This window comes from Perognathus longimembris, chromosome 17 (assembly GCF_023159225.1).
Source record: "Perognathus longimembris pacificus isolate PPM17 chromosome 17, ASM2315922v1, whole genome shotgun sequence".
Lineage (NCBI taxonomy): Eukaryota > Metazoa > Chordata > Mammalia > Rodentia > Heteromyidae > Perognathus > Perognathus longimembris.
The window spans coordinates 38,000,942-38,028,341 of record NC_063177.1 but is presented as its reverse complement, the minus strand read 5'-3'; the positions used below and the strand labels follow the sequence as shown (position 1 = coordinate 38,028,341).

Below are 27,400 nucleotides of genomic sequence, written 5' to 3'. Positions count from 1 at the left end.
TTTGGCTTGCTTGAAAGACGAGGAGTTAGAAGAGAGAAGATATCTGCATATTATATATTCTCTTCTTGCAAAGTAAGTGGTAATAAATCTCCAATACTAATCTACCTAAATAATTCTGTTTCATCTCTTCTCTTGGGCAAACTTAGAAAACTCTCCTACAGCCAGGCACTGGTGACTCAGTGCCTAAAATCCTAGCTCTCCGGGAGACTGAGATCTGAGGATCGAAGTTCAAAGCCAATTTGGGCAGGAAAGTCCTGTGAGATTCTTAGCTCCAATTTATCAGAAAAAAAAACAAAAACCTGGAAGTGGAGCTGTGGCTCAAGTGGTAGACTGCTGGCCTTGAGCAAAAAGCACAGGACAAGCAGGCTGAGTTTAAGCCCCAGGACCTACACACAAAAAATTTTTAAATCTCCCCCTTGAAGGGAGCCTGACAGAATCAAAGCCAGATCCCACTCAGATGTCGGGGACCCAAGTTCAGGTGAACACACCTGGAGATCCAGCTCCTTCAAGTCTAGAGCAAGAGCAAGAGAGCAAATGCTGGCTACATGCAGCTTTCTAGACTCCAAAGCATGCCTGCAGAACGAAGATGAGAGAATACTACTCTCCTCCATTCGCAGACAAAGACACTGAGACACAGAACAATTAGCCAACATGTCCAAGAAAAACTACCAAGCAACCTTTCCAAATTTCCAGCCTAGGCAGTCTAGTTCCAGAAGCCCTGCTCTGGTTGCCATGGTGACTTTCTTTCCTAAAGAAATGTTTCTGTGGTTCTGAAATAGTGCTGGACTGCATTGACTGTCTCCTTCACATGTCACAGTGTGTGGCAACTTGTAGAAGTCTCAGAAGACAATGGCTTTGGAAAGAAATGGAGCCTGTGGCACCTGTGTGTCAACAGAGCACCCAATTTCGTTTCTAGCCTCATGCAGCAGACGGCGCCAAGCAACCAGCGCGTTGGGACATCTGAGACAAAAACAATTAAGAAGGAGCTGAAGCTGGAAGGATTAATATAACAAGTTTTTTCTCAGGTAATATTTTAAAAAATATATTTGTAAAAGGTGTGGCTGTCTGTGGAAATCACTGATCCACTATTCTCACCCTGCCAAGTATGTTTCTTTTCATATAGGCTGGACTCCGAAACTTCACTTACTTCCGATGGTAAATGTTTGTGATTTGGGACAAAAGATATCTGAAGATATATTAGACTTGTTTTTCTGGATAAGCTAATGATGTAAGAAGCAAAAAAAAAAAAAAACTTTTTTAAACAAAACGATAAAAAAATTAATGAATTTCAGAACACTTTGTATCACCAAAGAGCATACAACTTCCAACCACAGTTGGCAGGAAATCAGAAAGTGCATTAAGCACTCAACCAAAAATGAAGTATGGGGACTAGAGACGTGACTCAAGTGGTCAGCACCCTCTGTGAGCAAGCAAGCTGTGTGAGCTCAAGCCCCAATACTGGCACATACACAAAAACACATTAAATACACACACATATTTACACACAGGCCTAGAGGTGGGGCTCAAGTGACCCACAAGCCTGCCTAGAAAAAGAATTAGGCAAACTTTTGTCTCACTACTAAATTATTTCCATAGCTAGTTCAAAACTTACTGATTGCTAACTACACAACAACAACAAAACAAAATACAGCTTAATTCACAAAGGTATCATTTAGAGTGCTGGGAGCTGGTGGCTCATACCTCTAACCCTAGCTATTCAAGAGTTTGAGATCTCAGAATCAAGGGTTGAGGCCAGTCAGTGCAGACGAAGCCATGAGACTCTTATCTCCAATTAACTACCAAAAAAGCCAGAAATGGAGGTATAACTCAAGTGGTAGAAAACCAGCCTGGACAGATTCCAGGCCCTGAGTTCAAACTCCAATACCAGAAAGAAAGAAAAAAAAAAAAGGTGAGGTGCGGGGGGGGGGGGGGAAACGTATCTTACAGGACTATAAGTTGAGAAAAGGATGGATTCTATTCCATTCACTCTGTGAGACTCATTGAAGAGAACTTAAAATGCTTCTCTGACTCCAGTGACCAGCTCATTCATGGCATGAGTCTTGTGGCTACTTTCCATTCCAAAGAAAATGTTTTTTGTTTTTTGTTTTTTTTTTTCGCCAGTCCTGGGCCTTGGACACAGGGCCTGAGCACTGTCCCTGGCTTCTTCCCGCTCAAGGCTAGCACTCCGCCACTTGAGCCACAGCGCCGCTTCTGGCCGTTTTCTGTATATGTGGTGTTGGGGAATCGAACCTAGGGCCTCGTGTATCCGAGGCAGGCACTCTTGCCACTAGGCTATATCCCCAGCCCCAAAGAAAATGTTTTTTGAGAATAAAAACCACACTTTGTTAAATGGCAACTCCTTTGTGCAACTACTTAAATAATTTAACAAAAACTAAAACACAACTATTAAAAAAAGAACAAAACTATAAACCCCAGCGTTTTCTTCAAATGTACAAACTCATTTGCAGGAATAGAAGTATTATATTCACACAAAATGATACAATCTGTAGATATAATTAAGTTGCCTTAAGCTGAATAATTGCTGGTATACCATATGAATGTCTTTTATCTAAACACAGCCTTACGCCCTAGAGAAAAGGATTATTATTCCATCCTAAACACAACAGTAATCCCTAAGTGAGCAACTCCTCTCCTAATTATACAATTCGAAAATCAAAACAAACTTGGACCTAGCAATGAACATTATCAGAACTCAAGATACATTTTCAAAAGAAGTGTAAAAAGAATTGATTCCCTTCTAGTACAGAATTTTAAAAGTCAGTAAAATATTATATACTCTAACAACAAGAAAACAAGTTGGTTTTAGAGCGTAAGGGATTATTAGGGAAGGAAACAAGGAAAGAGGACATAGGGAATAGAAGAGAGGGTAGAAGGAAATGTAAACATGACCCAGTACGGTATATGCATGTATGGAAGTGTCACAGTGAAATCCATACATCTGTACAATTAAGATGTGTTAATAATTATAATCATAAAAAGAGTCCCTATTCAAATATTCATTCCTTTGTCCAACAACATTAAGTACAAACTCTGAGGGATTAAAAAACTATAAGACATACACCATCCACCCTTAGGAAATTGGCAATCCAGTGAAAGCAGTGGATAAAATTCATTAAAAAATCAAGATGCTGGGAGACTGGGAAAATGCCCTAGTGGTAGAGTGCTTGCCTGGTATACATGAAGCCTTGGGTTCGATTCTGCACCACATAAACAGAAAAGGCCAGAAGTGAAGCTGTGGCTCAAGAGTTAGAGTGCTAGCCTTGAGCAAAAAGATGCCAGGGACAGTGCTCAGGCCCTGAGTCCCAAGCCCCAGGACTGGCAAAAAAAAAAAAAAATCAAGATGCTGGTTTAGTATTTAGAATTGGAGGGGGAATGTAGGGGTGTGGGGGTGTCAGTGTTGGAACTGGGGCTTGAACTTGGAGCCTGGGTGCGGTCCCTGAGCTCTTTGGTTTAGGCTAACACTCTAGCACTTGAGCCACAGCCCACTTCTGGTTTTTTGGTGGTTAATTGGAGATAAGAGTCTTATGGACTTTCCTGTCCAGTCTGCCTTCAAATCTCAATCTTTAGATCTCAGCCTCCTGAGTAGCTAGGATTACAGGCATGAGCCACCCACACCCAGCCTGTATTTAGATTTTTTTTTAACGCAGTAGAAGAGTTGGAGAGGTCATGGATGTGGTAGAAATGATTTAAATATTGAATGAAATAGAACAAATTTTCCTAGTCTTTTATCCTAGACCACTCTGTATTACTGTCCTTTTTATTTTTGTTAATGTCACCTAATAGCTCATCCATTTCTCTCTCGTTCAAATAATTATGTAAATAGTTGCTCTGTTTGCAAACACATAATGAAAGTGATTATTTTTCAAAACACAGGTTTGGGAAAACAGTGGCCCAGAGTGTTTAACCTCACTTCAAAGTTGTGAACTTAATGAAGAGAATGATGGAAAGGGTGACACTGTACCCCTAAACTGACATGCTCAATTGAAACTCCTTTGTACAACTACTTAAACATAACTTTTTTAAAAGTTGTGAACACATAGAAATTTTGTTCATCTATGATAGGTCCTGGGTATCTGCAGGTATATGGCTTCAAGAAGACTGCCATGTCTAGGATGCATAGTTGAGTATCATGTTTTAGATGTTACTTTCCCTAAAGACATGGGTCCTCCAAAGCTATGAGCCCCAACAAATCTAAAGTTTTCATGTCATCATTGTGAATTGCCCCTTGGGGTTTGGGAGAATTACTGTAACTTTTTAGGTACCTTGGTTTGGGGCACCATTTGCTTGCTGAGAAAGCAGATCACACAATGAGTGCATCTGAGGGTAACGTGGGATGGACTGAGAGCATTTCTGCACAGCTGAGTTGTGGAATGCGCATGGGGGGATTTAAGTTGGTTTTGAGGGAAGATTGCAACAGATTTCAGAGTTGAAGCTGCTGAAGTTATTGGGACTGGGTAAGGAGAATTAAACACTGAACACAAAGCCAAGCAGCAGGTCCAAGTTCTTCCAACAATGGTCCAAGTCTAACTGGATTGGCTACTATAGTATCTCATGTAGTCAAGTAAGCCAACAAAGAGTATTTGCTGGAGGATACTATAGCAAGGGTTCAAATACAGGGTCACATCGGGCACTAGTGGTTTGTGCCTGTAATCCTAATTACTCGAGAGACTGAGATCTGAGGATTTCGGTTCTGTTCAAAGCCAGCCCAGGTAGGAAGACTCTTGTCTCCAATTAATCACCAGAAAACCGGAAGTGGACCTGCGGCTCAAAGTAGTAGAGTGCTAGCTCTGTGCAAAAAAGAGCTCAGGGGCAGTGCCCAGGTACTGAGTTCAAACCCTACAAACAACAACAGCAGCAGCAACAAGAATACAGGGTCACTTGAGTAGATGGACACTCCACATAAGAAGATAGTCACATTCTGTTGGAAGATCTTTACTCTCTTGAAGATAAAGCCTATCTTACAGGATATAAAACTTCACCCAAGCAGATATCCTATGATACTGTGCTAGGTGATGGTAAACAACGCAGGAAGAGGAAGCACCAGGGAAAATGCCAGAGAAAGTAAGTTCGAGGCTAACTCCTTGGTTGGAGAAATTGCCCTGTTTTCTTGTTTGTGTATTCTTAAGCTACAGAGACAAAGAATGCGGTGAGCCTCAGGTGACGTGCAGGAGCCAGCCTGCGTATGGTTTACCTTGCTTCGTCAGTCCACACAAATGCATGTGCAGGGCATAGGGCCGCGCACGTAAGCATCTTTCACACACACTGAAAACCTGCCACACAACTTTCCATGGAGTTCCCTGACCTGTGAAACACAAGATTCACCCCATCCTGTGGAGGCATGCTCCTGTGAATAGAAAGATCAACAATTCAACAAAAAAGGGGACCAGCCCATCAAGGCCCGTCATTTAAGGCAAATTTTTAAACTTAAAAACAAAATCTTTTACTTGTCGTCTAGTTATGCCTCTCTAATCCCATTAGAATGTATGCTTGATTAAAAAGAAATATCTGAAGCTGCTAAAGAAACTATACTTCATAAACAAAAGACTACCCAAGCTTTATGAGATTAAAAGATCAGTTGGATGTACCTGTCTATTTAAAGAAAAGTAAGGGGCGAGGAATGTGGCTTTGTGGTAGAGTGCTTGCCTAGCATGCATGAAGCCCTGGGTTCAATTCCTTAGTACCATATAAAAAGAAAAAGCCAGAAGTGGTGCTATGGCTCAAGTGTTAAAGTGCTAGCCTTGAGAAAAAGAAGCTCAAGGACAGTGCCCAGGCCCTGAGTTCAAGCCCCAGGACTGCCAGAGAGAGAGAGAGAGAGAAAGAGAGAGAGAGAAGGAAGGAAGGAAGGAAGGAAGGAAGGAAGGAAGGAAGGAAGGAAGGAAGGAAGGAAGGAAGGAAAGTAATTCATAATTACAATTGTCTGGAGGGAAAAGCTACTTTGCCTAAACAGTGTGTGCATATATGCCATATGCACACACATACATATATATACAACACATATACATACACTCAGAGATACACCATATATATGTATGTATGTTACATGTATATTCCATAACATTATGTTACAAACTTCAAATGCACATCAGAAAATTTATGTAAAAAATAAACACTCTAATTGAAAGAAATGAGAGGCCAGGTACCTGTGGCTCGTGCCTGTAATCCTAGCTGCTCAGGAGGCTAGGATCTGAGGATCATGATTTGAAGCCAGCTGGGGCTCTAGTTAATTACCAAAAAGTGGATCTGTGGGATCTGTGTAAGTGAAGCTATCCTTGAGCATCGAAGCTCAGGGACAGTGACCAGGTGCTGAGTTCAAGCCCCAAGAAAGGCACCAAAAAGAAAAGGAGAGAGAGAGAGAGAAAGAGAAAGAGAGAGAGAGAGGAAATAAAAGAAAAGAGGAAAGAGAGAAAATTGAGCCTCTTATTTTTATTAATATATTTAATTGTATAAAACAGTGGGCTTTGGGGCTGGGGATATGGCCTAGTGGCAAGAGAGCTCGCCTCGTATACATGAGGCCCTGGGTTCAATTCCCCAGCACCACATATACAGAAAACGGCCAGAAGTGGCGCTGTGGCTCAAGTGGCAGAGTGCTAGCCTTGAGCAAAAGGAAGCCAGGGACAGTGCTCAGGCCCTGAGTTCAAGGCCCAGGACTGGCCAAAAAAAAAAAAAAAACATTGGGCTTTGTTATGACATTTTCATACACATACATAAAGTATTTTGATCATATTTACCATTCCCATTACCTACATTTATTCCTCCTCTTGCTGATCCTCTTCCTACTCAATAATAACCCCTCTTCTCTGTGTATGCATTTCTAGTTTTGATTTGATTCCACATATGGAGTGGGGGGAAGCTTGTGATACTCACCTGAGCCAGTCAATTAAACTCAAATCTCAAGTCTGCTCTGTCCAATCCAGTAGCCACTACCACATGCCTATTGAGCACTTTGGGTTTTTTTTTTATTTCATTTTATTTGCAGTAATGGAAATCAAACCCATTGCCTTGCAGCCCCAGTCTGCTTCACAAATTTAAATGTGGCTTGTACAAGCTAAGATAGGCTAGAAGTATGAAATGCATTTGGGGGCTAGGAATAGGGCCTCGTGGTAGAGTGCTTGCCTAGCATGCATGAAGCCCTGGGCACGATTCCCCAGCACCACATATATAGTAAAAGCCAGAACTGGCGCTGTGGCTCAAGTGGCAGAGTGCTAGCTTTGAGCATAAAGAAGCCAGGGACAGTGCTCAGGCCCTGAGTTCAAGCTCCAGGACTGGCAAAAAGAAAGAGAGGGCTGGGGATATAGCCTAGTGGCAAGAGTGCCTGCCTCGGATACACGAGGCCCTAGGTTCGATTCCCCAGCACCACATATACAGAAAACGGCCAGAAGCGGCACTGTGGCTCAAGAGGCAGAGTGCTAGCCTTGAGCGGGAAGAAGCCAGGGACAGTGCTCAGGCCCTGAGTCCAAGGCCCAGGACTGGCCAAAAAAAAAAAGAAAGAAGGAAGGAAGGAAGGAAGGAAGGAAAGAAGTTTATGTTATTATCTTTGGAGTATATCACGTTAAGTAAACTATGATGTTGAAGTTAATTTCATCTGCTTCTTTTCATACCTTTTGATATGGCTGATAGAATGTTGAAAATTATGTATGTGGTTTGCCTTTGGGGCATACATTATCTTGCTGTTCAAGGGCGCTATTTTAGGGTTCATAGGAAATATCTGCTCAAAATGCAGATTGTGGCCCAGAGGTATGGTTCTATTGGTAGAGATCCTGAACTGAGTCCCTAGTTCTTCCAAAAATGAAAAAAAAGACAAATAAAATAAAACTCAGACTGCCGGACCAGCCTCCATGCTGTCTCTCTATTTTAGGCAGATAATAGCAGAAGCTGATTAAAGTAAGGGGGGGGCGTAATTTATTGCTCCTGAATCTAATTTAAGTTTAACTTGTCACTTCTTTCTCTTTCCTGTCCTAAGTACCTAATTCTCTTCATATTTCATAGTCTCAATTAACAACTAAAAAACAATCCATTTTGGCCTGGATAACCTCCCTTCTTAAGGAGAGCTTTTTATATCAGGCTATTGACTCACCAAGAATGGTTAAATTGTGACTGGTGGTGAATATGGGAGAAGGAAGGCACAGAAATAACTGGAATCTTTCCAAGGGTGGGCGATCAGACCAAACTTTGTTTGGGGAAGACTGTAGAAATGCCTGGTACAGGGACTGGGAATATGGCCTAGTGGCAAGAGTGCTTGCCTCGTATACATGAAGCCCTGGGTTCAATTCCCCAGCACCACATATATAGAAAATGGCCAGAAGTGGCTCAAGTGGCAGAGTGCTAGCTTTGAGCAAAAAGAAGCCAGGGACAGTGCTCAGGCCCTGAGTCCAAGCCCCAGGACTGGCAAAAAAAAAAAAAAAGAAAAAGAAAAAGAAATTCCTGGTACAGCCTAGCCTGCCCAAAAATATGTTCATTGAAAAATTAAAAATATAAGATATAATGTGCAAAGGCACTGTGAAAATTAGAGCCAAGATCCTCACTGTCCCTCTATACAATTCAACCAAATGATTCTACAAATAACAGCTACAAATCCATTGACAAAAATGTTTCAGTCGTATTTGAATCTGTTTACTCTGACCAGATCGAACAAGTAATTTGGGGGGTGGAGGGGTCAAGGAGATAATGGAGAAGTAGATAGAGCAATGGATTACAGCCAAGCAATCAAAGTTCCAGTCCCAAAGATGCTATTACCTCACCAAATGACCTTGAACATAATACTTTAACGCCTCTGACCTTAGTATTCTCATCTTTAAGGTCACTAAATGTCAAAATCGAAGATTGGACGGAATGGCAGGTGCCAAGTGCTTGCTTAAATTGGAAGAGCTGAAAAAAAAAAAAGTCTTATTTCCAAGTATTTGTCATTTAACATTTACTATAGGGGTGAAATCTCCCAATAAATCTTATCTCAATGAACACAGTCTCCACAAAGACCAAACAAATCTATGTCTTCCGCCTTTCTAAAACACTGGAAATCTTAACTCACAACTCCCATACTGTATTAGCACTAACCTCTGGCCTTGACTTCCTCTGTAACATGCTTTCAGGAATTCACCTCAGTACATCAAACTCTGCTCTCAGCTGGAAGTCTTCCCTAAACTACACTGCAGGCATTTGAGGAAAATGCAATCCGTCAGTACTAAGGCCAATGACAAGTGTCATCTTAATCTGATGGCAGCTTTTTCCAGTACTTGTCATAATGTTTTAAATTTCCACATACCCTAGCGAGTCACCAAAGCATTTGTTTAAAGAATCCAAATGGTCGCTGGCTGCTGGCAGCTCACGTCTGTAATCGTAGCTACTCAGGAGACTGAGTTCATTTGAAGATCAAGGTTTGAAGCCAGCCCGGGGCAGAAAAGTCTATGAGACTCTTATCTCCAATGAACCAACAGAAAGCTGGAAATGGAGCTGTGGCTCAAGCCCTAGAGCACTAACCTTGAACAAAAGTGCTCAGGGACAGTGCTCAGGTCCTGAGTTCAAGCTGCAGTACCTGCACCAAAAAAAGAAAAAAAAATCCCTGATAGTGAAAAGAAAAATAAACTATAAAAGAAAAATTTAGCTCATATACTTTGGGCCCAGAGTAATTTCTACGCACTATCTTGGGAGAAGCTAAATATAATTTTCCCCATCTTATGACCCATTTCCTTTTCACACAAATAAATGAAACACACACACACACACACACACAGTGCTCAGTGTTTTATTTTTTCCTTCCATCAAGATTCTGACATTTCTGCTATACCAAGAGCAATCCATTTGCATCATATTTGCATAACTGATTTGGAACACTAGAGTTTTCTCGGCCTCTGAAAAACTAAAAAAAAAAGGAGCTCTGCATCTTTAAGGCTCCGAACCCGGCTGCCTGCTCTCCACGGAAGAGGGCGACGCAGGCAGGGCCGGCTCTGCCGCAGAGACTCTTCCTATCCTATCGACAGGGTTCACTTAGCCAAGGTGGAGGATGGGGAAAGAATGGAACTGTCCCAGCTCCTCAATGAGATCAGGGCAAACTATGAAAAGCTCCTCACCAGAAATCAGATAGAGACGGTGCTCTCAGCAAGGATCCAGGTAATGATTTCATACAGACAGGCACCTTCCAGGATAAGGAGACAATCCATGTCTACCCAATTCCTGTCCCGGCCTCTCTGAGGTACAGTATTTCCTTTTCCACGCAGCATATACTGGGGAAGGAATAGAGGCTTTACAGCACCAGAACCGGGTCAAGGAATGGAAGGGGGGGGGCTGGAGAGGGGACATGACTGTGAAATTCCCATTCTGTAAATATTGATTGGTGCATTTGATTTGTATGTAAATTATGGGGTGGCTGTCATGGATCAAAACATGGGGGGCAGGGGGGTGTCAAAAACAATGAAATGGTATGCTCTATCCTCCTTTCGGACTTTCTTCAGGGAGAAAGCATATCAAATACCCTACAAAGTTATTGCCACATCTTCAAAATGGAAAATTTCTTAGCATGCACACACTCTAGAGATAAAATTAAGCAGGATATTTCTAAAAGGTTTGCATCATCTTTTTATGAGTACAGTTTTATAGCAGTTATAAATAGAAATGATCTGAGTTTGTATGCATGGTATTCAGAACCAATCATAGAACTAACAGATTTTTTGCTTTTGCACTGTGAGAAATGTATATATTTCCTATGTGAAGCTTGCAAAGTTTTTTTTTTAAGAGAAAGCCAGCTTAGATCAAAGCCAAGTTCTAATTTCATATAGTTGGTCTTAAAATGAATATCACATTTAGTAATTCATTAAGGTCAAAATAGTTTAAGAAAAAAATAGGAATGTAGAAAATGAAGATTTAGGATTCAAACATTGGCCCTCAAATCTCAACCACCTTTCTTTTTTATTAGTCTACCTATTATATCTAGGTTCAAGTTCTCTTCCCAGTAGCCAAATACAGCTAAAAGTTTATGAGAGACAGAAAGAAAGAAAAAAAAAGGAAAGGAAGGAAGGAAAGAAGGAAGGAAAGAAGGAAGGAAGAGAGGAAGAGAGGAAGGAAAGAAAGGAAAGAAAGATCACTAGAAAATCACAGACCTTTACTACATTAGCAACTCATTTGAGTACATTATAAATGTTATCTCTGGGTAACGGTTCAGTCTTCATAAAGAAAGATCAACATCCTAGTTTTCCCACTAAAGTATTGTCCTAGCTGTTAAAATAGCTCCCTTGCCTTTTACACAAAAAGGAAAGAAAGAATAATAGATGACAACTAGGGAAAATTATAAGCCAAATGAATACTTTACTTTGCAGGAATAAGAATGAAAGTTTAGTTTACAACTCTCAATATTAAGATGAATAAATTCAAATTTTAAAAAAGACTACAGTAAGTTTTATTTAGAGCATGTTGAAACATAAAAGACCTTCAGACAATTTTTCCCAAATAATTTAGAAAGCCAAGCCAGAATTCAAGAAAGCCTGAGTGTTAAGTTCAAAAGCCAACTAGAATTCAAGAAAGCCTAAGTATTAAATTATCACAAGGGGGTGGGAATGTGGCTTAGTGGTAGAGTACTTGTCTAGTATGCATGAAGCCCTGGGTTCGATTCCTCAGCACCACATAAACAGAAAAGGCCAGAAGTGACGATGTGGCTCAAGTGGCAGAGTGCTAGCCTTGAGCAAAAAGAAGCCAGGGACAGTGCTCAGGCCCTGAGTTCAATCCCTAGGACTGGCATCAATAAATGAATGAACAAACAATCACAAGGACCTGGGTTCAACTTCAATCACAAAATAAAGAACTGTAAGCTGTTTTAGTTACCAATTACTATAGAATAAAGCTAAGCTCCCCCCCAAAAAACAGGCTAACCCCCCCCCCAAAACAAAACCACAGTGAGCTAAAATAGTCATTGTGTTCAGTCTCATGAATTTATAGAGACCAGGGAGATGTTGGTGCAGTCATTTGGGGGCATGATTGGCCTGAACACCCAAGGCAGATGGCTCATGTGTTTGGCATCTTAGCTGGAGCTTGCCAGAAAGCTAGCTCAGCTGGCTAGACAAATGAACCTTTTCCTTCCTCCCTCCCTTTCTCCCTCTCTCTCTCCCCTCCTCCCTCCCTCCCTTTCCCATTGTCCATCCCTCTCTCTCTTTCTCTCCAGGTAGCCTCAGGGTCCTTCTCCATTTAGTCTCTCCCCTCTTCCCCTTCACCTCTCTCTCCTTCTGGCCTCTCTTCTGAATCCTCCAGCAGGGTATCCAAACTTCTGAAACCAAAGCCTAGAGCTGCCAAAAGCATAGAAGTGGAAGTTAACAGGGCTTCTTAAGGCTTAGCCTTACAGCTGGCACTGCAACTCTTCTGCCATTGCTGGTCAAAGCAGGACTCAATGTAGAGGGAGATCACACAGGGACAGGAATCTGGAAGTGTAGTTCACTAGGGACCATCTTGGAAATCTAGCTAACTACACAAGCTTAGCTACCAGTCCTATACTACTGACAAGCACGTGTTTTTTGTTGTTGTTGTTGTTGTTGCTGTTGTTCTGATATTCTACATTCTCTATTATAACTATATTGGTATGTGCTGTTTGCATGTGTGACTTTGCTAACTAAATGCAAGCAATCAGCCAACCAAAAGAAGCCAATGTATTTCATTCTCTTAATTCTGTTCAAAGTCTTTTTATATATTCCAGCTTCCTTCAAACATCATCTATTATATATTCCAATTAAACCTTTTAATTTCAAAATGTATTTTATAAGAACATATAAAGTTGTCACATTACTTCAAAATAATGCAATTAATTTGATACATTAATTACTTGTACTTTTACTTGTACCATTGCTTACTTGTACAAATATTGAGAATTTTGTCAACAGATACTTTTTTAATTCCAACATCAGCATGAAAATATTTAAAGTGAGACTGAAGGTTGTGCTCAAATGGTAGTGTGCATGCCTAGGAAGTACAATGCCTTGAGTTCAAACTTAGTACCATTAAAAAAACAAAAATCAAAGCCAAACATAAAATATTCTGCATTATTTTTAATATGAAGACTTTTTAATATTTTATAATAATTTCAGTATGTTCCTACCCTAGGTACTCAAAATTAAGATGACTTCTAAAAAAATGTTTTGGAAAAAGCTTTCTAAAGCCAGGCACTGATGACTCACAGCTGTAATAATCTTAACTATTCAGGGAGCTGAAAGCTGAGGGTTGCAGTTCAAAGCCAGCCTGGGCAGAAAAGTCCTTGAGACTCTTATCTCCAATTAACCAACAGAAAACCGAAATGACACTAATGCTCAAAGTGGTAGAGTGAAAAAGAGCTCAGGGACAGTGCCCAGCACCTGAGTTCAAAACTCATTACCAAAAAAAAATCTGAGTAGTGGGTTATCTTAATACAGATGTCTACTTAAGAACTTTAGTGCAGCTAGCTGCCAGTGGCTCATGCTTATAATCCTAGCTACTCAAAAGGCTGAGATCTGAGGATTGCAGTTCAAAGCCAGCCTGGGCAGGAAAGTCCATGAGATTCTTATCTCCAATTAGCCATCAGAAAACCAGAAGTGATGCTCAAGGTGGTAGAGTGCTAATCTTGAGTGGAAAAGCTCCAGGGCACCAGGCCCTGATTTCAAGACCCCCTACCCACAAAAAAAAACAAAAAACTTTAATGCCAATGATAACTTAGTTCTCTAATTTACTAGTAATATATTTTCCAGTAGTATTTACTCCCTGTCCATATTCCTGGTTCAGGAATTGGTCCATTTTGAATATGTAGCTATGTATCTTCTCTAAAGAAGCCCGCAAGAAAAAATGTAGGGAAACAATACTTAATTTTTAATCCTTCTTCCATAACAACCTATAAATAATAATAGAAAGTTAAGAATCGGAGGTCTGGGCTGGGAGGATGGGGATGGCGTAGTGGCAAGAGTGCTTGCTTCGTATTCATGAAGCCTTGGGTTCGAAAGGGCCAGAAGTGGCGCTGTGGCACAAGTGGCAGAGTGCTAGCCTTGAGCAAAAAGAAGCCAGGGACAGTGCTCAGGCCCTGAGTCCAAGGCTCAGGACTTGGAAAAAAGAATCGGAGGTCTAACCAGGCACCTGTGGCTCACGCCTGTAATCCTAGCTAGTAAGGAAGCTGAAATCTGAGGATCATAGTTTGAAGCCAGCCTCAGCAGAAAAGTCCAAGAAACTCTTATCTCCAATCAACCACCAAAAAGCCAGAAGTAGAGCTGTGTCCAGCTAGCCTTGAGGAAAAAAGTTCAGAGTGCCCAGGCCCTGAGTCAAGTCCCACAGCTGGCACACATGCACGTACACACACACACACACACACACACACATGCACATGCACACATGCACATACTCATACATACACACACATACTCATACATACACACAGAATCAAAAGTCATGAATTTAGGACCTACAAACTGTTTCTTTTCATTAAAAGAGATGTATTTTTATATTTCATAAATTGTCATATATTTGGAATTTGGGCTTGGGTTTGTTTTTGTTGTTGTTGTTTGGTTGGTTGGTTTTAGACAAACTCACATTGGCCTCAAACTCCCCATCTTTTTGTGCTGGGATGATAGGCCTGTATCACTATGCTCAATGTGAAAGCGATTTTGAGATCCTTTTACATCATAGAAAACTGCAGCTGAGAATACAGTTGACGGGCCCACATAACTAGTTAGTCATTCAAAACTGGGACACACCTATAAAAAACAGTTTTCAGTAATTTCCTATGTGATTTTTCTATAGCTGCTTTAAAACATTTTTTTCCAAAAGTTTCCTTTGTTTTTGTCTGTTGTTGTTGTTGGCTTTCTTTTAGCTAGAAGAAGATATCAGCAAAAAGATGAACAAAGATGAAGAGGCTTTAAAGGCGGCTCAAGCGGAACTCAAGGAGGCTCGACGCCAGTGGCACCACTTGCAAGTGGAAATTGAGTCTCTGCATGCTGTGGTGAGAAGAATCTCAAAGCACCTGGTTCATGGAGCCCCCAGATGTTACAAGATCAAGAGGGGTGGGAATGTAGTTCAATGGTAGAGCACTTGTGCAGCATGCACACAAAAAAGAGAGAGGGAAAAGAATATTAATATTCATTATTTTACAGAGAGACACTGAAAGTCAAGGGCACAGAATGTGATTTCCCATTCTAGTTCAGTTACCTTTGCATGGCAGTGGCTGTTATCAGCTGGCTCAAGGCTTCATTTATACCTATAAAATTGAGTAACACTTGTCACCCTGGGGTGCCCTAATTATTGAAAGGGAGGGAGAGAGACATCTGTTATTAACAGTCTTAACAGTGGGATGTATTTTTACTCATGCCATAGAAGATTTCTAACAGAAAAATATACTGAAGCACTCTGAAAAATTCCTGTGAAAAGCAATCTGCTCTGCCTTTCCTATTCATTATATTGTGAATATTTAATTCAGTGCAAAGAAATCAATCATGACATAGAGGATGGTAGGGAGAGGGTGTTATAGAAATTATTATAGGATTTCTTTGAAATACAATAACACAGCTTTCTTTTTTGTTTTGTTTTTTTTGTTTTTTGGCATTGAGAAATGAACCCAGAGTGTCATGCACGGTAGGAAAGTACTTTACTACTAACCTACATCCTCAGCCTGCTTTTTTTCTTTTTCACTTTGTTTTTTTTTTCCCTTCTTAAAACAGGAGTTTTACTAAGTTTCCCAGGCTTGTCTGGAACTTGTGATCCCCTTCTACCACTTCCTGAGTAGCTGTTATTACAGGTGTGCACCACCATGCCCAGCCATAATTTTTTTAATTGGGTGGGCACACACAAGATGTAATAAAACCCTTTTTCTATCAGTGAGACAGTACTACTCCAATATATATATATATGGCCAGGCATGGTAGTACATACCGGTAATCTCAGTTACTTGTGAGGCAGTGATTAGGAGGCCAGGCTGGGCAAACCTATCAATCAATAAGCCAGGTGAGGTGGTACATGCCTGTAATCTAAGCTATGGAAGAGGCTCGAGTAGATAGAAGGGTGTTGAGGGGTTGGTCTCAGGGGAAAAACCACAAGACACTACCTGAAAAATCACAAACATAAAAGGGGGGCTTGTGCCATGGATCAAATGGAAAAGTGACTGCCTAGAAAGCAGAAGGCCATGAGTTCAAACACCAGTTCTACCCAAACACATTAAACAATAAAGAAAATATAAAAAATAATATCGCTGGGCATATGGGTCCATGAGAGTGCTTGACTAGCATGCACAAGGCCTGGGTTTGATTCCCAGCACCTCACAAGCAAACAAATACATCAGTAAAATGCAACACAGACGAATGAAGACATTTCAGGTCTGATTTCAGAGGCACATTTGGTGCCACTGATTCACTACTGAGGATGTCTCTAAACAGGAAAGGGGCCTTGAAAACTCCCTGCACGCTAGCGAGCAGCACTACCAGATGCAGCTGCAAGACCTCGAAGCCGTGATCGATGGGCTGGAGAAGGAGCTGCAGGAAGTCAGGTGTGGCATCGAGAGGCAACTTCAAGAGCATGAGATGCTTCTCAATACCAAGATGAGGCTGGAACAGGAAATCGAAACGTATCGCCGCCTCCTAGAACAGGAAGAAATCAGGTACCCAATCCCAATCCCACAGAGGCACGACGGGGATTATTTATAAGAATCAGAGAAACCAAATCCATCCTCACAACACACTCACTGAACTACAACGCAGTAGTAAAACACATAGAGGGACTGTTTCCAGCCTGCTAAAACCAGGAACCCAATAGTCACAGCTGACTTTTCAAAGTTAGCCATAACAGGATGTTAGTGGTGCTTGATTATTGCACCAATGACCCTTCCTGACCTTCTTACTTCCCTACTATATTTCTTTTTGTCTTTGTCTTCTAGAGATTCATTGACAAAGATACAGTCCAGTATTGGTTCATTCATTCTCACTGCAAATACTAAATACTATTTCTATTGTATGAATGTACAATGTATCCATTCTCCTATTTGTTTCAATTACTTACTACTACACTGTGGATCGTATAACATAATTCTTCCCGTTTTCAGATATTATGGTTGTATACAAGGTGGGAAAAAAGACCCCAAACCAACCACCAGTAGAGTTGGTTTTCGTTTACCTTCAGGTGAGTTTCTGATACAGATAAGCTAACTTGGAAAGTGGGGTGCTACTTATGGGGATGATAAGGAAATGAAATACTTCAAAGGGGCAAAAAGGAGTTACTTTTGAATAAAAGTTTGGTATGTGATTTAACGGTGAATAATACTTCAGCACTGGAATTTAACCTACCACAAATGACTTTTTCCACAGCCATTATAAATGAAATTTCTTTTTCAACAAAACTCCCCCAAAAGTTTGAGAATGAAAAGGTGGAGACCATGACCAAGCAGGCAATATTAAATGGAAATATCGTGAAGGAGAGCACTGAGGCACACGGCACCATTCAGTAAGTAACTTAAATATAATAATAAGTAGAAGTAAAGAAGCTAACTTCACTCTAGTCTTCCCAGGTCAGCTATATTCACTGTTTTCTTTTTGTAATAATTTTTTTTTTTTGGTGCCAGTACTAGGGCTTGAATTTAGGACCTCAATGCTGTCCCTTGGCCTTTTGTCTCAAGCCTAGCACTCCACCAATTGAGCCACAGCTCCACTTCTGGCTTTTTGGTAGTTAATTGTGGGTAAGACTCTCATAGACTTTCCTGCCTGGGCTGGCTTCAAACAGTGGCCCTCACATCTCAGCCACATGAATAGCAAGGATTACAAATGTGAGCCATCAGTGCCCAGCACTAAATAACTATCTTCTGTTTCTTTTCGTGTGTGTGTGTGTGTGTGTGTGTGTGTGTGTGTGTGTGTGTATGCTAGTCCCAGGGCTTGAACTCAGTGTGCTGTTCTTGAGCTTCTTCTGCTCATGGCTAGTGCTCTACCACTTGAGACACAGCTCAACTTCCAGCTTTCTGGAGATACGAGTTTCACTGTCTTTTCTTCCCAGACTGGCTTTGAGCCTCTATCCTCAGATCTCAACCTCCTGAATATCTAGGAATATAGGCAGGAGCTTCCAGCACCTAGTCAATTAACTATTTTCAAACAGAGTTTTACTATATTGTGAACTTTTAAAAACTGGCACAAACCTATACCCATCGAAACTCAAGTAGGTAACCAATTCACCAGTTTGTTTGTTTTTTTTAGAATCCAAACATGAGAATTCTGTAGAAATTCCACATAATTCCTTAGAAATTATAGCCCTATGGTTTTTATGTTGGAAGCAGTATGTTGGAAGCAGAGCTGTAGTTCAGGTGGTGGAATGCAGACTTTGAGCAGCAAAGACAAGCAAGAGCATGTGGTCCTTAGTTCAAGCCCAGTATTAGCACGCCTACACACACACACACACACACACACACACACACGTGTCTGTATATCACTTATAAATCCCATTAACTATAAATTATACATGTTTTTGGATTTCCTTTCAGATATAGAATATATGTTGTGTCTGTACCTTGATGTGCCCATTCTTCTTGCTATAGAAAGTTCTACTTTATCATTCCAGGACAGAGAAAGTGGACGAAGTTATTAAAGAATGGGAAGGTTCCTTCTTTAAAGATAACCCTCGATTAAGGAAAAAATCTGTTTCCCTTCGATTTGACCTTCATTTAGCAGCCACAGATGAGGGGTGCTTACAGACTAAACAGGATAACCTGCCAGATATAGAAGTCAGGCTGATCATGAGAAGATCGTGCAGTATTCCATCTATCAAACCTCCATCAGCAACTAATTAATCCAAAGGTAGATCTCGACCTGATTTGACATTAGAATGGACAAAGAAGGCCATGCTGACCTCCCTTCTGTCCCAAATGTTAGCTATGAAGTATGTATGGGTAATGTTATCTCAATATGTGACTGTGATTCTCTTCAGGAAACACACACACACACACACACACACACACACACACACACACACAGTAAAGGATAAAGTATCTCTGAATCTAATTATGGATATATTTTTGAAGAGGAGGAGCTTAAAAATAAAATCAGAAATTTAGTACGGTTTCTATCTTGTTTATTCTCCAAATAGTCTTATTCTTAATTCTTGGGAAATTTCATCAGAGACTGTAAGTATTCATCTGGCATAATTAAGTAGGTAGTTCCACTCAATGGGTAAACACTCAAGGAAAAAAAATTGAACATGATAACATTATGTTAGAGTCACACTGAGTAATTCATCATTAGGCCAAGACCTATTAAACCTAAACTGTTCTACTTTAAAAAGCCAAAGGCAGTTACAAACTAATTTTTTAAGGGAAGGCTCACTGTTCTCTTAGGAACATTCTTTTTTGTGACAATCACTCAAAACACTTAAAAACCTAAGAAGAAGCCAGGCACTTGTGGCTAACATCTGTAATCCTAACTGCTCAAGAGACTGAGATTTGAGGATCACAGTTCAAAGGCAGCCTGGGCAGGAAAGTCTGTGACACACTTATCTCCAATTAACTCACAGAACAACCTTGAAGTGGTGCTGTGGCTCAAGTGGCAGAGTGCTAGCCTTGAGCAAAAGGGGCTCAGGGACAGCACCCAGACCCAGAATTCTTGCCTCAGGACTGGCAGGAAAAAAAGTATCTAAGAAGAGTTCTATTCCATAAGCAAACTATAGAATATCCCCAAAAAGCTGTTTTGTCAGTTCACATCTGAAAGGCCTTTGTAATCAATATCTGGTTTCTAGAAGAGTTACCTTATTAAAAGAACTTCAAAGGTTGTATCCTTCCACATATAAAACAAATATCCTAGGCCCAGTTGTATTAAAGACAAAAAGTAAATTAAAACAGCAGTTCATTACTAAAAAAGTAACTCAACCTCTCACCATCCCAATCTTTACATCTTAAAGTAAAATGTGATTAGAATGTTTACTATGAGCCTTAGTAAAATACTATATGAACTATTACAAATATTTCTTGCAATCATTTATGTGAACTCAGATAAATAACAGTAACATTATCTGTGATGAAGGTGATTGCAGGACTTGTTTTTAAATTGTTCAAACTGTAATACATATGGATAGAAAATGTATTTGTCAATAAGCAAAGTACTACTGCAAAGTTCTTAAAACCTAATTTATTTAATACAGGTATATTTAAGACCTTAAATAATAAATACCTGTTTTAAAACATTAGAAACTTATAGGCTCTTAATTTTTTTCTAAGCAGAAAAAAAATGGCTGAGTAGAACTCACCATACTTTTTTCTAGCTAAAGTATCATCTAAGGGCTACAATGATGTTAGCATTTACTACAGCTGTTACAGTCTCTCTATCTCTATCTCTCTGTCTCTCTCTCCCTTCTTTCTCTTTATATGTATATATATACATATATATGTATGCATATATATTCAGTCAAATTCAAATTTTCATTCATTTACTTCAGATTCCTTCTGGCGTGGTTTATTCTATTTTGTGAAATGTAATGGTTTTGTTTCATCAAAGATACAATAGCATGTTAAGTGCTTATTCTTGTATAAATATCTGATTATAAACATTTCCTTTGGACAGAGGATGCAGTTCAGTGGTACAACACTTATCTAGCCAGTCCTAGGTTTCATTTTTTAAAATTCATTTAACATTAGTTAAATGTTATGAACTGTATAAAAGCTTTAAACTGCAATCACATAAGCTACTGGACTGAAGTTACTATACTAAGCAACAATGATTATGATAAAGAACCTCTACTATAATCTATCACAGCGTTACAACCTTAGTACTGGGTATTATGAATTTAACTGCCTGTTATAGTAATCCCACTGTGCTACTAATGTGTATAATGTACACTTCAAATACAGCATTGGAATTTAAAACAAAGTTTTATTTGCTCTGAGACATTTGAAAAAAAATGGGATATGAATTTACCAGAGTAAATGATACCACCACAATAAAAGGAAAAAAGAAATTGAAACATGAACTCTAAAGCTGCCTTGTTTATTTCAGCTGGACACATTGTACTTTTTAGTTCAAAGATTTATCTGTATGGTTAAGTTAAACAGAGTTAATTCACTTTGTTAGGAATGAAACTACAATCATACTGGGCACTGGTGACTCACACCTATAATCCTAGCTACTGGGGAGACTGAGACATGAGGAACATGGTTCTAAACCAGTGGTAGTACACTGGCCTTGAGCAAAAGAAATGGAGGGATAGCACCCAGGCCCTGAATTCAAGCCCCAGGATGGGCATAACAAAAAAAAAAAAATTGTAAGAAACAGGTACCTGTGTATAAAAATTCTTTCATTAGTAAGATCCCCTCAAACGTATTGTCTCCCTTGGATGTGATAACATCAGAATTTTACAACAGCAAGAATATGCATACCTGGAGGAAAGTAGCATTCCTCAGATAGACCTGAGCCTGGGGTTGATGGGCCTTATACAAGAGACTTGGCATTTCGGCTCTGCTAAATAAAACCAATATTAACTTCTCACCTAATTAGACCCATCATTAAAATTCTTTTCCGTGGTGATTTCATGAACTTGATAGGCACCGAGGCCACAGCACCCTGTATCACAAGGTCGGCATTCTGGGTGGAGGTTCGTGCACTCTGGGAATCTCCCTAGGTTTGAACCTCTGTTGGTTCTGTGGCAATCAATAACAAAAGCACCTGGGACTGATGGTTCCTGGCAATCCCAGTCACATTCAAATGTGGCTGGAAGATGCAGATGCAGTGGCCCATGGGGAACAAGAGTATTTTAAGTGGGGATTCCCACAACATAATGGGTATACACATCACTCATATTATCAACATATTAACTCACAGACGAGTTTGGCAAAAGGGCAGGCACTGTCCCTGAGCTCTTTTGTTCCAAACTTTACCCCCTTTAGCCACAGCTCCACTTCTGGCTTTTTCTTTCTTTCTTTTTTTCTTTTTTGGTGGTGATTAATTGGAGATGAGTCTCACAGACTTTCCTGCCTGGGCTAGCCTCAAACCATGATCCTCAGATCTCTGCCTTCAGAGTAGCTAGGATTTCAGGCATGAACCACCAAAATTGGTCTTATGTTTATAAGTTAGAATGTCAGGTGGGGACTTCAATCTTGGTACTAACAGAAATAAAACTGAGGCAGAGACTACAAACACAAAAACTCTAATTGGGAGAGAGGATCATGTCAAAGCATAGCACTTCCTTTTTTAATTTTTTTAAATTTCTCACATCTTAAGGAATGGAGGCAGAATCAAAGGAGGAAAAGGTATCATTTGCTTATTTATGCCACAAAAAATGAGGTCTAAAAATATCATCCACTATTCAAGATACCAAAAGTCCCCACCCTCAAAGAGCTTTCATTCTGATACAAAGCATAAGGCAATAGTAACACAAAAAAGCAAATGTATAAATAATATAGTATATTAGGTGGTGCAGGGAACTGATTGAAAGCAATATGACATAGTCCTCCATAGATAGAGAGGGCACAGATTTTACTCTTGTGCAGTAGGGATTACAGCAGTGGGATAAAGCCCTAAGCAAGGTATCAAAGATATTCCTTTCCTTGTGTAAACATCCTAGCCATGAGGAACTGGTGATCAGCTCAACCTAGGAGCTGCTGGATATTTCCTGCTGCCCATCCTCACACTTTGCTCTGTATAAACATCCCTGTCCTATGATGAGTTGCTGTACCTGCTAAGAGAATGCATGGGCGGGAAGAAAGAAAACACTTGCCATGCTTTTAAGCTTAAGTGCCTAAGAATTTGTCCTTCTGTGGGATTTCCAACAGACTCATTCTCTCATCTACTTTATATTTGGCGATGTTCTGATGAAGGAATCGTGGCTTCATTGGTTCCTCTGGTTTTTAAGGCCAATAGAATTGGGTAAAGAATACAGGAAAAGGTGGAAGAGAAGGAAGGAGGGGAGAATGGAGGGAGGGAACAAGGGAAGCAGGAGAAAGGGAGGGAAGACACACTATATTTTTCATGGGTAATAGGTCCTGAGTTAAGGCCTGGGCCCACACCTGCCCCTTGTCCCCATACAGGTCCCTGAATGTCTCAGTTATGGATAGCATATACATAGATTGCCAATATTCATGGGCATACTACAGATAAAGACTCTAAAATAAAGTATATGAAAAATGAGTACAATTCTTTCTGCATTGCCATCACAAACTTAAGACTCTATGCTAGGGTTGGCAAACTTTTTCTATTATCTTTAAGTAGTTGTATAAAGAGGTTTCAGTTCCACATGTCAGTTTGTAATTACAATGCATCTTGATCAAGGTCACCCCTTCCATCATTCTCTCCCAACCCCATCCATCCCCTTGATTTACCTGGTTCGACTTTCACGTATGTACACTGAATATTATGACTGCTTTTGCCCACTCTTCCTCTCTTCCCTTACCTCCCTCTCCCACAAAACATGTTCCAGCTTCCTGGTACTCTGTATGTGAAACCGTTAAGTTAATTATTCAAAGAGACCACTGGAATTCTCCCTGTGTATACCATACTTTAGTTAATGTTTGTGTATATATGCATATAATCCCTGGTGTTTGTATGTATGTTTATATTTAATATAATATTTTCCAGGTCCATCTATTTTCCTGCAAATGATATAATACTCTTCCTGGTGAATGGGGAAAATTCTATTGGGGAGCTATATAGATCTCTATCTATATATCTATCTATCTAGACTCATCTATAGACATAGATCTATAGCTATATCTAGATATATAGGAATATATATCTACAGATACACCTAGATACATCTAGAGATCTATAGAGAGAGATGGGATATGGCTATAATCTAAACAAAATTTTATTTACAAAACCCAGAGGCAGCCAACACTTGGCCTATAGCAATTATTTGCCAACTCTGGCCTGAACTGCAACTCAGAGATAGAGCATTGGTTTAGCATGTGTGTGAGGATCTGGGTTTGGTCTCCAGCACTGCAAACAGAGGAGCAAACAACAAACCAGTCTGCCACCTGGTTGTGGTGGTGCATGCCTATAATCCCAGTGACTCAAGACTTGGAAGCAAGAGGATTTTGAGTTTGAAGCCAGTCCTTACAAAGGTGGTAGGAAACCCTATCTCAAAAACAAAATAAGAAAAAAATAGGGGATTGGAGAGGGAATCATTGTTCCAGTGGTAGAGTACAGAGCTCTGCATTCAATCTCCCAGCATTATGCAAGCCACACACACACACCAAAAAAAATCCAGTCACTAAGCCTGCCCTAAACATTCAAAATTACCAACAGAACATTAACCCACATCCCAAATCCTACAATACCATCCTATTTTCAAACATTCTCATCCTCTTTTCTATGCCATGCACCAAAATTAAATCCCCAATCACCAAGGTTATTTTGAGGGCAACATAGGCTGTCAACATCTACAACACATTGTGAATCACTCTGGAAATCTGGGCTTCAATATTTCACATCTATTTATAGCCACAGAAACTGCAAACCTTTGGTAGTTCTATCTGCTTTCACAGAAACAGCTGAGAAAATTTGCCTGATTCACCATTTTGTTTGTAACTAGACTTCTATCGACTACAATGAGCTCTGTCCTCCCTTGCCCTCAGTTTCAAATGGGGAAAAAAATGTAATTTAAAAAAGCTGCATTAGCCCGGAGCTGGTGATTCCTGCCTATAATCCTAGAGACTCGAGAGGCTGAGATCTGGGGATCATGTTTGAAGCCAGCCCCGGCAAGAAAGTCTGTGAAATTCTCCAATTAACCATCCAAAAAGCACTAGCCTTGAGCAAAAAAGCTCAGAGGCAGGGCCCAAGGCCTGAATTCAAGACCCAGGACTAGCACAAAGAGAACAAAATGCTACACCCATGAAATGTGTTGTTGGGGAGACAAGGAGTCAAGGGGCGCAGGAACAGACAAACGGACAGAAGGGTGGCCAATACAGTCATGATATTCAATAGACATATAAGAAAATGGAACCAAGTAACTTGTGGATGGGTAAGGTTGGGAAAGATGGGGGGAATGATGGGAGAGATAACATTGGTCAAGATGCACTGTTATGTTGAATTGAAACCCTTTCTATAACCACCTAAAGATATATATATATATATATATATATATATATATATATATATATATATATATTGCCAGTCCTGGGGCTTGGACTCAGGGCCTGAGCACTGTCCCTGACTTCTTTTTGCTCAAGGCTAGCACTCTACCACTTGAGCCACAGCGCCACTCTGGCCATTTTCTATATATGTGGTGCTGGGGAATTGAACCCAGGGCTTCATGTATACGAGGCAAGCACTCTTGCCACTAGGCCATATTCCCAGCCAGATTTTTTTTTTAAGTAACATCATTCAAACTTCATGGCTAAGTGGTTGGTTCCATATCCTTCTCAAGTCACAGACCTCTCTGAAAAATCTGATTAACCACTCGATCTAGACAAAGCACATCACAATTGTGTAGTTTTCAGCCAGGCACTGGCAGCTCATACCTGTAATCCTAGCTACTCAGGAGGCTGAGAGCTGAGAATCAGGGTTTGAAGCCAGCCTAGGCAGGAAATTTCTTGGTACTCTCATCTCCAATTAACCAGCAAAAAAAAGCCAGAAATGGTGCTGTGGCTCAAGTGATGGAGAGCTAGTCTTGAAAAAAACAATTGTATAGGCAAGAGTTCATAGCTGGGCTGGGAATGTGGCTTAGGGGTACAGTGCTTCCCTAGCATGCATGAAGACCTGGGTTCGATTCCTCAGAACCACATGAGCAGAAAAAGCCAGAAGTGTTGCTGTGGCTCAGTGGTAGAGTGCTAGCCTTGAGTACAGAAAGGCTCAGGGACAGTGCCCAAGTCCTGAGTTCAAGCCCCAAGACCAGCCAAAAAAAAAAGAGTTCATAGCCTTTCTATAGCATGTTCCCAGACTATCACATGCCCAAGGACAGCAAGGTTTTTCCTGTTCTCTCCCATTTTCTCCCTTCCAGTCTCAGCCCTCTTCCTGCCCCTCCTTCAGTCCCTTTCACAGGGAATTATGCAAAGAACTCAAGAGACCTGGGCTAGAATCCCAGCTTACTCACTAGTTTTGGCTTCCTTGGGTGGAAGAAGCAGCCCAAGAAAGTGTGACTAGTGTCAGAGAAGAAAGCAGGCCAAATGCTTGGATCTTGCTGCCAAAAAGAAAACCAAAGAACTTGGGCCTAAGACGATCTCTGGAGATTACTAGTGGGCCCATCGGTGCACTCCTAACAACCTTTATCGTATCATATGGTTTAAACAGTCAATAGTGCATTCTGTATTTTCCAGAAATTGCCACAATTCCAAATGTCTGCCCAATAATCTCCATATATATCCTTGTACATGATCATGTGTTCTGATGTTTGCTTTGAAGGAAATAAACTCTTAAGTGGATATTTCTATGTTGGCTATTTCACCCTTCAGTGCTAATATATTTAGGACTAGGAAAGCATTTTTCTGGTTGTTGTTGTTGTTTTGCCAGTATTTTTGTTTTTGTAATTTATCGAATCTAAGAATTAGAAACACCAAATAAGGAAAAAGTAGTCGATCACATTTGTTCCACAGATGAGCAGCTAAATATATTCCATGCACTTTCCAAGATATCAAAAGCTCCCCTACCTCAAACAACATTCTGATAAAAAAAAAAAAGACGACAAAATCAATGCATAAATAGTATGGAATGCTATAGAATAAAAATAAAGCACAGGCCATAGATAGAGGGCTGGGGGGGGGGGGTACATTGTGATTTTAAATGGGTCAGAAAGACCGACTGTAAATGTTACCTTTAAACTGGGTATGGTAGCTCAGACCTATAATCTTAAGCTACTCAGATCAAGAAGATCATGGTTGGAGGCCAACCAAGGAAGAAAAGTTCACAAAACTCCTCTCAACCAATAGCTGGGCATGATGGCAAACACCTGCATCCCAGCAATCTAGCAGGCTGAGATTGGAACAATCAAGGCTCCAGGTCAACCTAGGCCAAAAAAAGGAAAGAAAAAAAAAAATCAGGGGACTCTGACAGATTTTTTTCTGCTGTTCCCACCTGTCCATACTATAGGCCTTTTGGCACAGCAGCCAGCTGAGATAGCTAATGCCGCAGCTCAGCAACAGGCAACACCTGCTAGTGTTGTAGCTTCACGGCTTGCTTCCACCACCCTTGACTTCTTGGGCTCTTGTCCGAAGAATTGAACAAATGAAGTCCAGAGACAATGAATGATGAGTCTGGAGAACTTTATCCAAAAGAAGAGTATCTCAGTCGAAGGCTGCTGCTGCTCTCTCCCCAAGTGGCTGAGTTTGGGAGTTTTTAGACCCTATTGTAAGGAAGTGTTTGGAAGGTGGCTTTTCATTGGCTGGGTCCTGTGACATTCTGACTGGTTAATTCCCAAACCTGGTCCATTCAGTGAAATCCCCTCCCCAACACTTCAAGGTCTTGGGAAAGCTATCAGAACTTGAAGAACTAAAAGGACTAGGAAAGGG

The 27,400-nt window shown here is 40.5% G+C and overlaps 1 protein-coding gene across 1 annotated transcript; it reads left to right on the top strand.

Moving 5' to 3' along the window:
- Nucleotides 1–10,025: 10,025 nt before the first annotated feature.
- On the top strand, nt 10,026–19,307 carry Krt222 (keratin 222). Its single transcript, XM_048366217.1, has 6 exons — nt 10,026–10,125; nt 14,822–14,950; nt 16,377–16,597; nt 17,039–17,115; nt 17,301–17,436; nt 18,538–19,307. The coding sequence occupies exons 1-6, from the start codon at nt 10,030–10,032 to the stop codon at nt 18,764–18,766; spliced, it is 888 nt and encodes a 295-aa protein (XP_048222174.1). The 5' UTR covers nt 10,026–10,029; the 3' UTR covers nt 18,767–19,307.
- The last annotated feature ends 8,093 nt before the right edge of the window (nt 19,308–27,400 follow it).